Here is a 14,055-nt window from a genome sequence, read left to right on the forward strand (position 1 = left end):
TTGCAAATTAAAAATCTCTTGCAACTGATCAGTGATATTAGTGTTTGCCAGAGACTTTTATGTCTCGAGCATTGAGATCAGGTTTTTATGGGATTTTTGTCATATTTTTTTTAAAAAAGCTTTGACGCACTGGGTTTTGAAATACAAACCAGCATAAAGAACCACAAAACCTAGCACTGTCATTTATCCTTTAATATCTGTTCAAGTATAATATTTTTAAGTTTTAATAAGTTCAAAAATCCTCAGATTAGTAAAGTTTGCTTGTAATAAGTTTGGGGCCCTCTGTAAAGGAAACCAGTTTAAATACTCAACAAAATTGTGATAAAGCAGTCGCGCAATCTGAAAAGCAGATCAACGATAAGATGTTATTCATTAAGGCTAAAGCAGGGTTCCCGTGGGTATGGAAAACCTGGAAAAGTTATGGAATTTAAATTTGTATTTTTAAGGCCTGGAAAAGTTTTGAAAAAAGCCAACTTTTGTAAAAGTTCTAGAAAAAGTATGGAATTTGGCGCCTGTTTTACCCTGAAAATGCCAGATAGAGATAGGAATTTCAAATTACGTAACGTTTGTATATTCATTGCAAGTATGGCAAATTGGCTACATATACCAAAGCCTCTTTTCTAGTTTTACTATGGGAATTGCTCGATTTTTTTCGATTAAGGTTATGGAATTTTTTTTTTTCTTAAAAAGTTTTGGAAAAGTCATGGAATTTATATACGAAAATTGCGCGGGAACCCTGCTAAAGCAGGGGTGGGGAACCTGTGGCGTAAAGCCGCATGCGGCCTTTTCTTGGCAGAATGTGCGGCCTTTGATGTTAAAATATGTTTGACATTGCATGCTGCACCAGTCATTTTAGATTTGTTTGTGATGTAACAAACCCCTCTTAGATCATTGATATGCATAAACAATCGAATCTGTATACACATTATAGGTAAAATAAATCCTAAATGTTGTGGTAAAAATGTATCAGATTTAACATTGCATTCAGCTTGGATCGCGCTGTTCGGCAAAAATACAAAATGACTATTATGTAAATCAAAATGTTTTGAAATCACTGACCTAAACCTGAAAAATAGTCGATGCAGCCTACTCGAGTGTTGACAAAATGTTAGGTAGCCTTTCTGAATCACAAGGTTCCCTACCCCTGGGCTAGAGCATTGTTGGTTAATGCTTTCGAACATTTTTTGTAGTTTCAATAATGATCCTATTTTTTTTGTAGTTTCAGGGTCACAACAACATTTATTTCCCAGTTAAAATGTGTCAATTTTTTTCCAAAATATTCAATTTTACTTCATAAGCCATTAGCCTTGTGTAAAAAACCCACAGAAATAGAAAATTTATGTTATTATTGTTCATAAACTTTCAAAGCAGTACAGTTTTATGAAAAATGTGTCATCAAACATGAAAAAAATATTGTTTTGCTTACAGATATATATATCTTTCTGTTTTATAATCTGTTACGAAAAGCTGGTGAACATTTGGTTTCAAATTTAATTTTAGAAACACTGGAAAATTGACCTTGGAAATAGCGGATGTAACACAAAGGAAAAGTGACTATTTTTGGCAGTTTTTGTGCTGGATATCGCATTAGTGTTTATCAATGGTTAGAAAAATGTCAAGAAAATTTAGTGACCGGTTTCGGTTTTCGTCTGTACGAGAAAAACTCACTATTTCAAGGGAACGAAAAACAAGTCAAAGCCTCAAAGTTCGATCTACAAATTGTAAGTTTGTTTTTTTGTCGGTTACTTGTGGCTAATTTTTGTCTTTTGGCAAAGTGTGTGTATATATATACATGGCTTAAAACAGTGATTCCCAAATGGGGAGAAATTGTTATCAAGGGAGGAATTTTGAATCTTGAGGGGAGGAATTTATATATATAACCTGGGAAGTTGATTAAAGACCCAATTTTAAGTAACCTTTGTATGGTTTAGCGTAGTGGTTCACAGCCTTTTATGGACCGTGGTCCCCTAAAAGTGTATTTTGAGCCTTGTGGCCCCCTTTAAATACCCATGTAAGATATGCGGCACCCTGCAAAAAAATGAAATGGGAAACTTGGTATTAATTTCGGATTTAAACAAGTGGAATTGAGTAAACAACAAACTGTTATCGTGACAAACCTCAATATGGGTAAAGAGTGTTATAGAATAAAGATATTTGCAGCACACACTCAATTCTGCCCATTAGAAAAGAAAATGATTCACTGATTTGTTAAAGGAAGAATTTGTCAAAAATAGTTGGGAACCACTGGCTTTAAAACATTTTAAATGTGTTAGCATAAATGTGGTAATTGATGTATCTACAATTTTGCTAAAAGTGCATTTTTTTACAACAATTGGTTATATACTGACAGCATTTGCTATCACTCTACATAGAACATATAAATTAGCTAGAAATAGCAATGCAAAGCACTATTATATACCCTCACAAAATTGTGAATACCATTATCCAATGCACTGTTTGGAAGTAACAAAAATTACGGAGTTTTGTATTGTCTGCAAAAGGATGCAAGCCAATATCTAAGTATAAAATTGTACCAGGAGTTTTGCAAGAAGATGCGAGCCACGGAAAAGACGCAACTTGTTGCCTTGGCTTGCATCTTCTTGCTGAGAATATTCAGAAACTGTGAATTGTGTGAGTTTTTTATTCATTTTCATGGGTAATAAAAGTAAGTATGGGCTAGAGCAGGGCTTCCCAAACTGGGGGTCGGGGGTCGCTTAACAAACTTGAGGGGTCACAGAGAGCTGTACCAATTTCGCAGAAGATACTCCATACACTGGCGTAGAGTACGGGGTGCCGCACACACCTGGCCTTGACTTTTGCATAACGTCACAATGTCATTTTTGTTCAAGTTACGTCGGTTTTAAAACCTTTCCAGCTAAACGCAGAGGCGCTTGTAGTGACGCCATTGATCGAACAAATGTCGGTTGAAACGCAACACTTGCAATTGTTTTGAAATACACAGGCACTTAATGCTACATAAAGATGACATACAGAGTTATAGACTAACATTTAAGTATTGTGTGGCGCAATAACTTTCTCTGATAAAAATAGGTAATAAATTTACGATTTCTAAGCAGTGTTTAATGTCCGTTTGCAAAGCACTGCAATGGCATAAACTTGGTTCAAGGTGATAAGTGCCTATTTGAAAAACAATGCGACAGAAACTAAAGGCTAAAGCACATAAAAAGTATCAGGGTTTGGACGTGTAAAGTAGTAGAATCCGAGTACCGGTATTTGTTGTTTCAAGTTTTCGCTCGAATTAGTCGTTTCAATGAATACAATAAACATATTTTTTGCACTGTTTATCATATTATCCGTGAAGGGTCGCGGAAAATTTTGAAAGATTAAAAGGGATCGCTATCAAAAAGGTTTGGGAAGCCCTGGACTAGAGAAATCCACAAAAAAATTGGCAAAATGTCCGTTAGCATAACTAGATTTGTCTCTATTTTACAAACCATATACTATTGTCACCTTTTAATTTTTAGTGACAAAACAAAAACATAACTCGAGTCTACCTGATATATCTGCCATCGAATCAACAACCAAACTACCAGTCTACGAACACGGCGATGTCCAAGTGCACATACTGGGCGAAAACACGAGCAGCGTTTTCAGCGAGTTTGTGCAATATTTCGGCTCATCAACCAAACTATGGGAAAGACACCATATTACCCTAGGAGTGGACGAAATCATGTCTGAATCGGTGGGTATATTTCTTTACATAACACACCGGTCTGCAAAAAAGGATAAAGCTAGTATAGTAACAGGCTGAAAACTATGCAAGCCTTGAGTAAGTAGTAAATTTTGTTTCATGGGTTAGCGGAGTGTTTCCCCATGTATGGGTCACAAACAGCGGTGGGATTCCAATTTTTTGTCAGCCAGTTCTTCCACAAAAGTCATATTTTTCAGTCGGTTCTTTTACAAAAATTACACCAGTAATGCAAACCGGTTCGCTGATCCCATAAAATTTCGTGAGACGGTTCTACAGAACTGGTTCGAACCGGCTGAAACCCACCACTGGTCACATCCCAAGTTAGGTCACTTGTTTTTGTGGCAAGTGCATCTACTGATAAACATTGCTTCTTAGCCTTAGTTTTTTCCACTTCATTGAACATTTGCGTAGTAATAATTTCATAACAGACTGTTTAACGTGTTAATGCATTGTTCATTTGTGGTGCTACAATTTGTCTGGCTAACTGTGCATAGTACTTGCTCTAAAAGTTGCTGTTTGGTAAAAATTTGGTATGTTTAATCAAAAGGCTGAACAATTTTGGTCCAAAGTGACACAGTAACCATTAAAATCACTTATTTTTTGGTTTCAAATAAAAAAAATAATTGCAATACCCAGTGATTAACGCTACTTATTTAGTATTAATGGGACGAGTACCCAGTACTCGGTATCATATGATTTCAGTGGTATCGATACTCATACTCGGTATTGAAATATTTTGCCTCTGTTTTCGATACCAACGTTTGATACTGATAGCCGGTTTACACGACAAGAATACGGACAACTTTCTGTTAATATATGCTTCAGAAAGCACGAATCAGAAAAGTTCTGCCAGGTTACATATATATGTGATACATCGTTAAATATGATGTAGTATATATATATAAACTGGCAATATATAGGAAAACCACTATTCTCGTTTTCTACATGCTTCTGCATGTGTGTGTGTGCATAGAAAAATTATATCGAAGGTATATACACTGGTACTCTTACTAAGTTACAGTACTCGCTTCAAAATCTGGTATCGTCCCATCACTATTATTCAGTGCACAAGATTTGCTTATTTCCTTTGTAATTTCCTTTTGGCAGGCGATTACCATATTTTTGAATATCTTTGCATGTTTATTTTTAGGGCACCGGCATTTTCAGTTCATCCATTCAATACCATTCCATTGACAAGGTTGGAAGTATGGACATTGAAAAAGGACCGAGAAACTGCGTAAAAATGATTGCCAACGGGCGTAGTCTTTTGCTTCAGGTAAATTTTTCTGGCTTAAAAGTCGACAAAATAAATTATATTGTTGTTATGAGTATAAATAGTTCAAAATATTCTAAGTCATTGCAGTAGCTTACTTTTATGCCATGTAGTTCTGTTTGTCTAAAGATGGAAATGTATTCAAATGTTGGATATTTTTGCAAAAAGCAATATATACTACATTATTTTTGAAGACATTTAAAATCCAAAACTTACCAAATGATGCCTAAATTAGAATACTATTTAATGCCGACAATATGTAATTTGCTGCTAATGGCATAAAAAATACAGTAAACCATGGTTTATCCGGACCCTTTTGTACCAAAAAAATTGTCCAGATTAGGCGAACACCTCAATTAACCGATGTCGATTAGTTCAAGCCTTACCACATTACAAATCATTTGCACCTCAAATTTATATGAGTTAGGCGAAGATCCGGATTAACTGAATCCGGTTTAACCTAGGTTTACTGTTATTAGTTTAAAGGTGTCATTATACATGCATTATAAGGATTTTTGATTGGTTGCTTTATTTTATGACTGTAAAAAAAGATCTATGTAAAACATATCAGACATGCAGTGACATTTTTTGAAACAGTGTTTTTTGTTTTAACACAGCCTTCGGACACAATGTGCTTTCATCAGGAAACATCACCTTACCAAAGGGACTGTCTTCTAAACACCCTAAAATGGAAGGTATGTACTTAAGCACTATAAGCCACAGGGCTTTCTAAATATACATGCACCACAGACCAAATGGCCTTTCTCTTGATATAAATGCAATCCCCATGAGATATTAAACCCTACATGCTTCAAATTCCTAGACAATGTAATTGCTTCCACTGTAGACACTCTTCGTGTATTTTTCTTACATTGTGCTGTCAATTTTTGTGATGGCTTTATAAACTAAAGTTGAAAAGTGCATTCTTTTCTAACCAGTGGTGGGATTTAAATTTTTTGTCAGCCCGTTCTATCACAAAAGTCATATTTTTCGGCAGGTTCTGTTACAAAAAGTCCATTGACAGTAACCAGTAATGCTAACCGATTTGCTGATGTCAAAAAATTTCCTGACATGGTTTTATAGAACCGGCTGAATCTCGCCACTTGTCCTAACCATCATTTTTTTAGACCTATTTTATAGCCAAGAGTACATAAACTTACATGTTTTTAACAAGTGTTGTTTGATTTTCGTAAAGCAAACTTTTTTACAAAACTGATCTTTTTTGGCATTCAATTGCCCCAAAACATATCATTGTTGCATAAGATTTAATAGCAAATATATATATTCAGATTTAAAACCATATGTAACATGTTCTTTTGTCTTTTTTTCATACCACCATTGCTTTTAAATTGAAAACAATTTGTGGGTCAAATAGACATAAAAAGCGGCATGCTTTATTTTTCAAACATTTTGGCAAATGCTCATGCCAGATATCACTGATGAAACGTTTGAAAAATAAAGCATGTTGCATTTTTACCTCTATTTGGGCCATTATTTTCACCATTAAACTTATGAACAGATCCTTCTATAGTTTTCGAAAGCAATTTTAGATCTAAAATCATTGCACGTTCTTGCATTATGTTGAAAAACATATATATCCTATTTAAGCTTGTGTGGCCATTATTAGGCATTAACATACCATATTAAGGCTTTAATCAACCAAAACCAATTTCCGTCACTTATGTACGAATGCCTTTTAGATGGAAATCTGCAAAAGCCTGAAAACCTTAAACAGCACGACACAGCCCAGTGAGATGCTTTCAGAACTTGAGGTATTTATTTCTGGCTATTATGTTACTGGCTTTACCAAAAAAATGGTTTCTTTGTCTGAGTTTATAACTATTTTAGGGCGTTACAGTTGATTTAATTTAGGTCGCCCCAAATCTTTCTTTAAGAATGGTTTTTGTTTGGGTGATAAACAGGGTAAAATTAGAATTGGAAGAAATTTTTGAAAACCTAAAATACAACTTCTGTGTCAAATGTTTTTAAATTATCAAAAATTTTTGGAAAAGTTTTTTAAATACATTTGGAAAATAGATATATACTTTTAATTTGTTTATAATTTGGCTTTGTCAAAAATGCAAAATTCCGTCTCAAAAGCCTAATACAGTGGTTCCCAACCTTTGTTTGTTGCGACCCAAATACTCGTCAAAATTTTGTTTTTTGGCTTCTCGCGACCCATGGATATGCATTCTTACTATTTGGGTTGTATTTTTGTTTGTAAATCCGGAAAAGTTTTCGTTACTACGCTAGTTTGAAAAAAAATTACTACGCTAGTTTGAAAAAAACAAAAAAACATCAAACAAAAATTATTCGTTTTTCCGCCAACTTTAGAGCTGGTTCAAAGGATTATGAGCCAGACAATGCTTAACAGTGATCTCACACAAACATTTGACGTCACAAACAGAATAATTCACTATCGCGCCAAATAGTCTTGAAATTGTTATTGGGAAACAATTCATAGCCTTGGGAAATAACAAAATAACGCTACGAAACGTAGATGCTCTTATTGTCACAAAAACTGGCGACCCAACAGAATTTACAGGCGACCCAACTTTGGGTCGCGACCCATAGGTTGGGAAACACTGGCCTAATATATACTTATTTTTGTGGGTTATAGTTGATTTAATTTAGGTCATTAGTAAGTCTTTCTGTAAGAATGGTTTGTTTGAGTGATAAACAGGATAAAATTAGAATTAAAGGAAATTCTTTTTCAACCAAAAATAAAACCTTTTATCTGGTGTTGCTAAGATTTGTCTGTGTATGATTGTAAAGTTTATTTCAAACACTTAGAAAATCAATTCTTTTAAGTTAGTTTTAATTTTGTATTGTCAGAATAGCAAAATTCTTCCTCAAAATTTTTTTGAGAAACCAAAAGTCGCCAAAATTTTATGCCAAAATTTCTACTTGTATTTTATTTAAAATTTTCAGAAAATAGCTTCCTTAAAGTTGTTTGAAGTATAATTTTGTTTTGTCTCAAAATGGTTTGCTCCAAAACTTAATAACCGCACTATTATAATTACATTCTAAACTGCTATGGTTTTAATACACGACTTAAAGTTATTAATGTGACATTGTTTTTACAGTCCTTAGTGTCACTTACAATGGGTTCAGCACTTCTCGTGGAAGACACGCATCGCATTTTGCTTGACATTGCTTCAAAACTTCTAACCCAGGTAATACTGATTCAGAATTTGTTATACATGTAGTTTTCCAATCCATTACATAAAGCCCATATCAATAAACATGGATACCAACATGGGTTAGCTAAGTCAAGAACTTATGTTAGACAAGTTTATGTGTTATAAAAGATTTGTTATATTTTTTGCCTTGCTTATTTCAAAAATGGCATTTCAAACTCAAATTTGTAAGATACATTTTGTTTTGTTGCAATTTGAGTGTTTAAAGGCAAAAACATATATTTTTTAAACATTGTAGTGTGGTATGGCTTTCTAAAGAATTTTGTAACTTTCAATAATATTCACCCATTTTTACCCCTTCAGCACCAAAATAATCGTTTCTGTCTAACGCTGGTTTGTTATCTGTAGTTGCTCAAGAAAGAGTGCTTTAAATTTTTTTCAATTTGCACAGATGCTAGCTATTAAATTCAAATTTGATCCTCCTGAACAGTGGTTTTCAAACTCGGTTTTCGGGGGCCGCATGTGGCTCACAACTACTTATTTTGCGGCCTGCACCAGACCTTAGAAAACCACCAAACATTGCTATTTTAGCTTTCAAAGTAATAATCTTTAGTGATTTTCTCAAGGTTTCGTTTTTTTGCGGCTCTCTGCACCCTTAAAAAAATACCATTTGGCCCCGACAATAAAAAAGTTTGAGAACCACTGCTCCTGAAGTTTGAAAAATACAAAAATCAAGTTGTTGTGTTTAGTACCAAAGTTTCAACTGTGTTTCTTATTTAATGGAAAATGTTATAAACCTAACGTGTAGTGAATGTAGTGAATAAAATTGATATTTGGCTTAGATTTATATGTTTTAAGTAGATGTTTTTTACTCACATATGTAATGCGTAATCTTGGCCCTATCTTTACATTCTTTCTGTTGTGCATGTAAAATCACTTGCATGTCTAGACATATAACTGATGTATATATGTATTTATTTGCCGTATATATTTACTATAAATCACATCTAACTATACATATATATCTTATCTGTCAAGTATATTTAAAAGGGAAAATTGATGCAAAAAATATGACATGTGTAATGTAGAAACCTTAAAAACAAGTTTTATTATGTCCGTGTTAAAAGGGATGTATTAATTGCGTCACTAATGAAGGCTTTATAAAGTTTTTTGACCTTTTTGGGCTTACAGAACCCAAGCACCTAACTCATAAGTATTCCCATTAAATGTAATAGATATTTAGGTCTTGATTAAAATAGCTAATAATGGCTGTTAAAATTTGAGCAATTAAAGTAAAATTTCAGCCATTACTATTGGAACAACAATTAACAAAGTGATATTAAGGTCCCTACCCCAATTAATACAATATATATATATACCTGATTTTGCACTGCTTATATATATTGTGTATTGTTGTGTGTTTCTTACGCAAAATTGTGACTGTTTTACCTAGGGGGGCAGTATTTTTTCCAGTGATTTGTGAAGCTATGTTAATTTTGGGCAAAGTTTCTAATATGGATATAATATGTAATAAATTGTGGTTCTAAAAAGTTTTACATGCAAAAAAATTAATAAAACGAAACGACTTCACCAACCTATAAATATGTTTGTTTTTCATTTAACATTTCATAGAACTATAAAAAAAATTATTGTAAAATGCCATTTAATAACCCGCGCTTATCAGTTAGGTCTAGGATGTCACTTTTTTTGCTTTGGGCCAATTGCCACTGGCTAAACAACGTCTATTTATACACACATTTACGTCTGTGTTGAAAGTTGTGACGTACATCTGTTGTGTCTGATTGATGCATCATAACCGAACCTTTTTTGTTGACAGAAAGCGGATGTGATCAATGAAGCCTCGAGAGAAGACATAATCATGGTAATCTTTTTGTTTAAACTTGACTAATAGCCTTTTTTGGTTTACTTTAACAAGTTTTATTATGTTGACTTATGTCAATTGAAAGTTATTACGGCCCCCTTCCCTGAATGGAACACATATTGTTTTTGCCAGTATTTGTTCCTTTTTTTTCTTTTTAATGGTGGTTTTTCTATGCATTCGGTCAAGAAAGAGTGCTTCAATTGTAATCAAATTTACACACATATTACTTAGTTATGCAAAGTTGATCCTCCAGAAGTTTGATCACAAATGACCCAGTGGATCACCCACAGGCCCCCCAAACATGAAATTTTAAAAAGAGCTATGCTCAAGAATTTTATAGCTTTTAGTTAGATTCAGCCATTTTTCAACTCTAGACCCAAAAATATGTTTTTCGGTTACCAGTCCTTAGGGTCTGAAATTTCAAGCTGTTGTTTGTAGTTTTTTTTTGTTATTTTCTACATGAATCTTGCAACTTTGTGTGCCTAAGACTTTTCATATGCATTCTGTCTATCTGTATTTAAATATTTACATTTCAATTGTAATACAACAATACATATAGAATTGACTGAAATAGCCATCTGAAAAGAGTTTTTGGAAGAAGTTTAGTTTGAATGTAACAAACCAAACTAAAATTCATTTTCTGTTGTTGCTTGATTTAGATTCATACTCATGTTATACACCCGTGTTTAACACAATGTGCTATCTAAAGTACAAGCCAACGTCTCTCCTAAACCAGTTGCAGCCAAAATCTTATCGCTTATGCAACTTGTTGACATAGAAGTTACCAGTTTAGTTTCATCTCAAAGAGCTACCGCCAAACTGAATTTAACGGCGAGGGTTCAGAAATAGCCTTGTTAGACCCAAAGGCAAAATGAAATTGCAAAAAAATAAGATTATCTGAAAAGCCTTGAATTATGTATATATATGTTTTGTTTTCATGAAGAGTGCTTGTAACAGTATGTACATCCAATAATTTGCATATTAATTCTTCATTTGATTTTTTGCCCGTTGCCGAGTTCTAATTGAAATGAAATTGTGCAAAACGAATAAAGTTTACCAGTGAATTAATGTTTTCATTTGGTAAGAATCATATTAAATTATGACGTAAAATAAGTGTATACTTGCAATTTCAACCTTTTTGTTTGTTTGTAAGACATGATATTGCAATCTGCATTTGAATTTAATCAATTGCTATCCAATGCTATAGAAGTTGCCCAATGGCAGACAGACATAAATGCATGTAGCCCATCTGCGGGTAGTGATAGCTATTATTGCTTAAATCAGTGGTTCTCAAAGTATGGGTCGCGACCCAAACATGGGTCGCGCAGGGTCAAAATATGGGTCGCGCTGTGGTGATTCTATTCTGCCCAAAGGAACGAACCATTGCGGCATTAATTAAACACAAACGAATTTACCTTATGCAGTAATAAAGTCACCCCACTCGACCACGCTGTACAGTAAAATGAACCAATCATTGCAACATGCCAACAATAGCCTTTCAATTTTACTGTAACGCACATGGCGATTGTTACGTTATAGCAGGGGAAATAATAGGACAAGGTCATTATGCAAAACTGAACGTGGAGATGTAACAGTTAGCGTTTAAGGATGAGTAAGTATTCGTAGAAGGAAACATTTTTTTAAAATTAGGATTCCCTTTTATCAATGATCATGGTGCTGCAAAGCTACAATGTGTTAAGCCTGCAGCCATTTTGACATGGCCAGACTCCTAAGCGGCGACGACGTGGCCTTGAAATTGCAGTCAGTCTCGTTATCGAACAGTCGAATCACAGACCTTTCACTAAATATAAAATATCAAGTGGTCTCCCGAATGCAAAATAGAGCCGTGCATTGAAGATACTATGAAGGAAAAATTTCAGTTTTGTCCATCACATTAAAAAAATAAATCATTTGTTTGTAATAAATTGTTTCATAGTACTGTGTACTACAACTGGTTGTCTGTGTCTTTTTCTATTTCATGCATATCAAAAAAATACATTTTTGATGTTTGAGACTTGGGTCGTAAGATGTTCATAAAACTCAGATTTGGGTCGCGGTTAAAAAAGTTTGAGAACCACTGGCTTAAATCTAAGTCATCTTAAAACAATCAAATATTTACAATTTGGTTACTGTAATGCTTTAATTCCTCATTTAAATTTTGCAAAAAATGAAATCACTGTCTTAACTTTCATATGTAAATTTTTGACTTAAAAATAACACTAGACAATTAACCTAAAATTTTTGTTAAATTTGCATGCCGTAGTTATACAATACAATGCTTTAGAAGTCGCCTAATTGCAGACATAAATGCATGTAGCACATATGCAACAGGTGATGGCTATTATCGCCAATCATGCTTTGAAACAGGATGTAGATGGCTATGAAAGGTCACTTCTGACATTTACTAACTGTAAATTTGATATGTTGCATGTTTTACAATTTTGTGCCATCTATACCCTACATATATTTTTATGTACTGGTCTTTGGTGTTTTGATCAAGCTTTTCATAAAATTTATGTTTTTGCTGTTTTTAAAAACAATTTTTTTTTAGATTCTTTTACAAAAAATGTAGCATATAATATTGTTTTGTCGACTTAAAAATGTTTTTTCTTTGTCTAAATAGACTAAAACTTAAATGAAATTCTTGTTTTGCTTTTGAAAAAAGGTATTTTTTATTTCTTGGTAATACAGCCCTTCAAACTGCCCCTTTACTAAAAAAATGTATTAATTTGTTGTAAATGGGTCCACGAACCTTTATTCTTGTCTGCAAAAGTTGTATTAATCACTTTTATTATTCTAGTTTTTATCCCATTTAAACCAATTAAACATTTCCTGTGTACTAATCAAACTTTTTGGGGGTTTAGCAGTAGGAATTCAAATAAGTATAGTGCAAAAAAGATTGTTTTGTAAAGATATTCAATGTTCAGCTGTATGCAATCCACACTTTTTGACTACCATTGACACTTTTTGACTTGTAGCACCTTAGAGGATCCTTTTAAATTTTTCCTATATTGTTACCTTGATGGTATTGAAATATTAATGAAGTGCTGAACGTGGAGATGTGGCATAACTGAATAAATTCTTCACAGATTTAAAGATAGTTGTGCATCCTCGTATGGAAAATATTTAATATACAGTTGGCGCTCAAATTTTGCGAATTAATTTTTTATTTTATGTCCACATTATCATAAAGCGAAGTATTTTTTCCAAATTACATGTCAGTGAAATAGCTTTGACATTTTATGGATGTTAGATTAGATTAAATCACAGTCATTTTACTTTATTCCTGTAAATTTGAGTTGTCTTTCTGCCTTTTCAATCTTTTATCCGATTTTTAAAATCAAAGCGTAAAAATTTAGGAGAATATTTTTTAGCAACAAAAATTTGCACATTTTTAATCCAAACACTTTTGACCTATATTTATATTATTATTTTTTGAATGCACACAAAGTTTTTTTTTTAATTCAGCCTCTTTCGTAAGATTATAAAATTTGACACTAACTAATTGTTCTTTTGTAGGCTTTGGCACCTCTAGTGGAGAACAATCAGCCCTCGACCGAAATCTGTTCGTTTTTCACAAAGGTATTTGTTTTAACTCTTTTAAAACACTTGTTTTTGCATGAAATATTTATTGTTTTTATGAAAAAAGGACAAAAAGTTCTTACTGTGCAATAAAACTGACACCATATCTTTGTCAGTGCTGTAAATCTAAATGTGAACAAGAATGATTAAAAATTCTATATTTTGGAATATTGCGGTAATTCTGCAGAATCATTTTTTTCAATTTTTTGGGTTTTTTTACTTTGTTTTTGTTCAAAGATACAAATATTTATGTTTTATTTGTTAAAATTCTCACACAAAAATAGTTTTTAGATATGATTTTACAATAATACTTTTTTTTTGGTAAAACTTTTTTTGGAATTATTTCTTGTTCTTTTTCGTTCGCTACAATTTAGTGCGAAGTAACCTCAAAAAAATAAAGTTTTTTCAAACAAAAAACAACAAAAATGAGGTTCCTTTCTCCATTAAAGTATACCACCAACACAGA

At 33.1% G+C, this 14,055-nt stretch overlaps 1 protein-coding gene across 1 annotated transcript in view; it reads left to right on the forward strand.

Annotated features, from left to right (window-relative positions):
* The first annotated feature begins 1,432 nt into the window (after positions 1–1,432).
* Positions 1,433–14,055, forward strand: part of LOC145218280 (C-Maf-inducing protein-like) — a 38,593-nt gene continuing 25,970 nt past the window's right edge. Inside the window, exons 1-8 of the mRNA XM_080085689.1 lie at positions 1,433–1,721; positions 3,486–3,703; positions 4,863–4,988; positions 5,603–5,680; positions 6,686–6,757; positions 8,072–8,161; positions 9,963–10,007; positions 13,527–13,589. Of these exons, the coding sequence (XP_079941815.1) occupies positions 1,601–1,721; positions 3,486–3,703; positions 4,863–4,988; positions 5,603–5,680; positions 6,686–6,757; positions 8,072–8,161; positions 9,963–10,007; positions 13,527–13,589 (813 nt within the window). The 5' untranslated portion in view covers positions 1,433–1,600. The remainder of the gene's footprint in view (positions 1,722–3,485; positions 3,704–4,862; positions 4,989–5,602; positions 5,681–6,685; positions 6,758–8,071; positions 8,162–9,962; positions 10,008–13,526; positions 13,590–14,055) is intronic.

Source organism: Phallusia mammillata, chromosome 3 (assembly GCF_965637545.1).
Source record: "Phallusia mammillata chromosome 3, kaPhaMamm4.hap1.1, whole genome shotgun sequence".
In the NCBI taxonomy this organism is placed as follows: Eukaryota; Metazoa; Chordata; class Ascidiacea; order Phlebobranchia; family Ascidiidae; genus Phallusia; species Phallusia mammillata.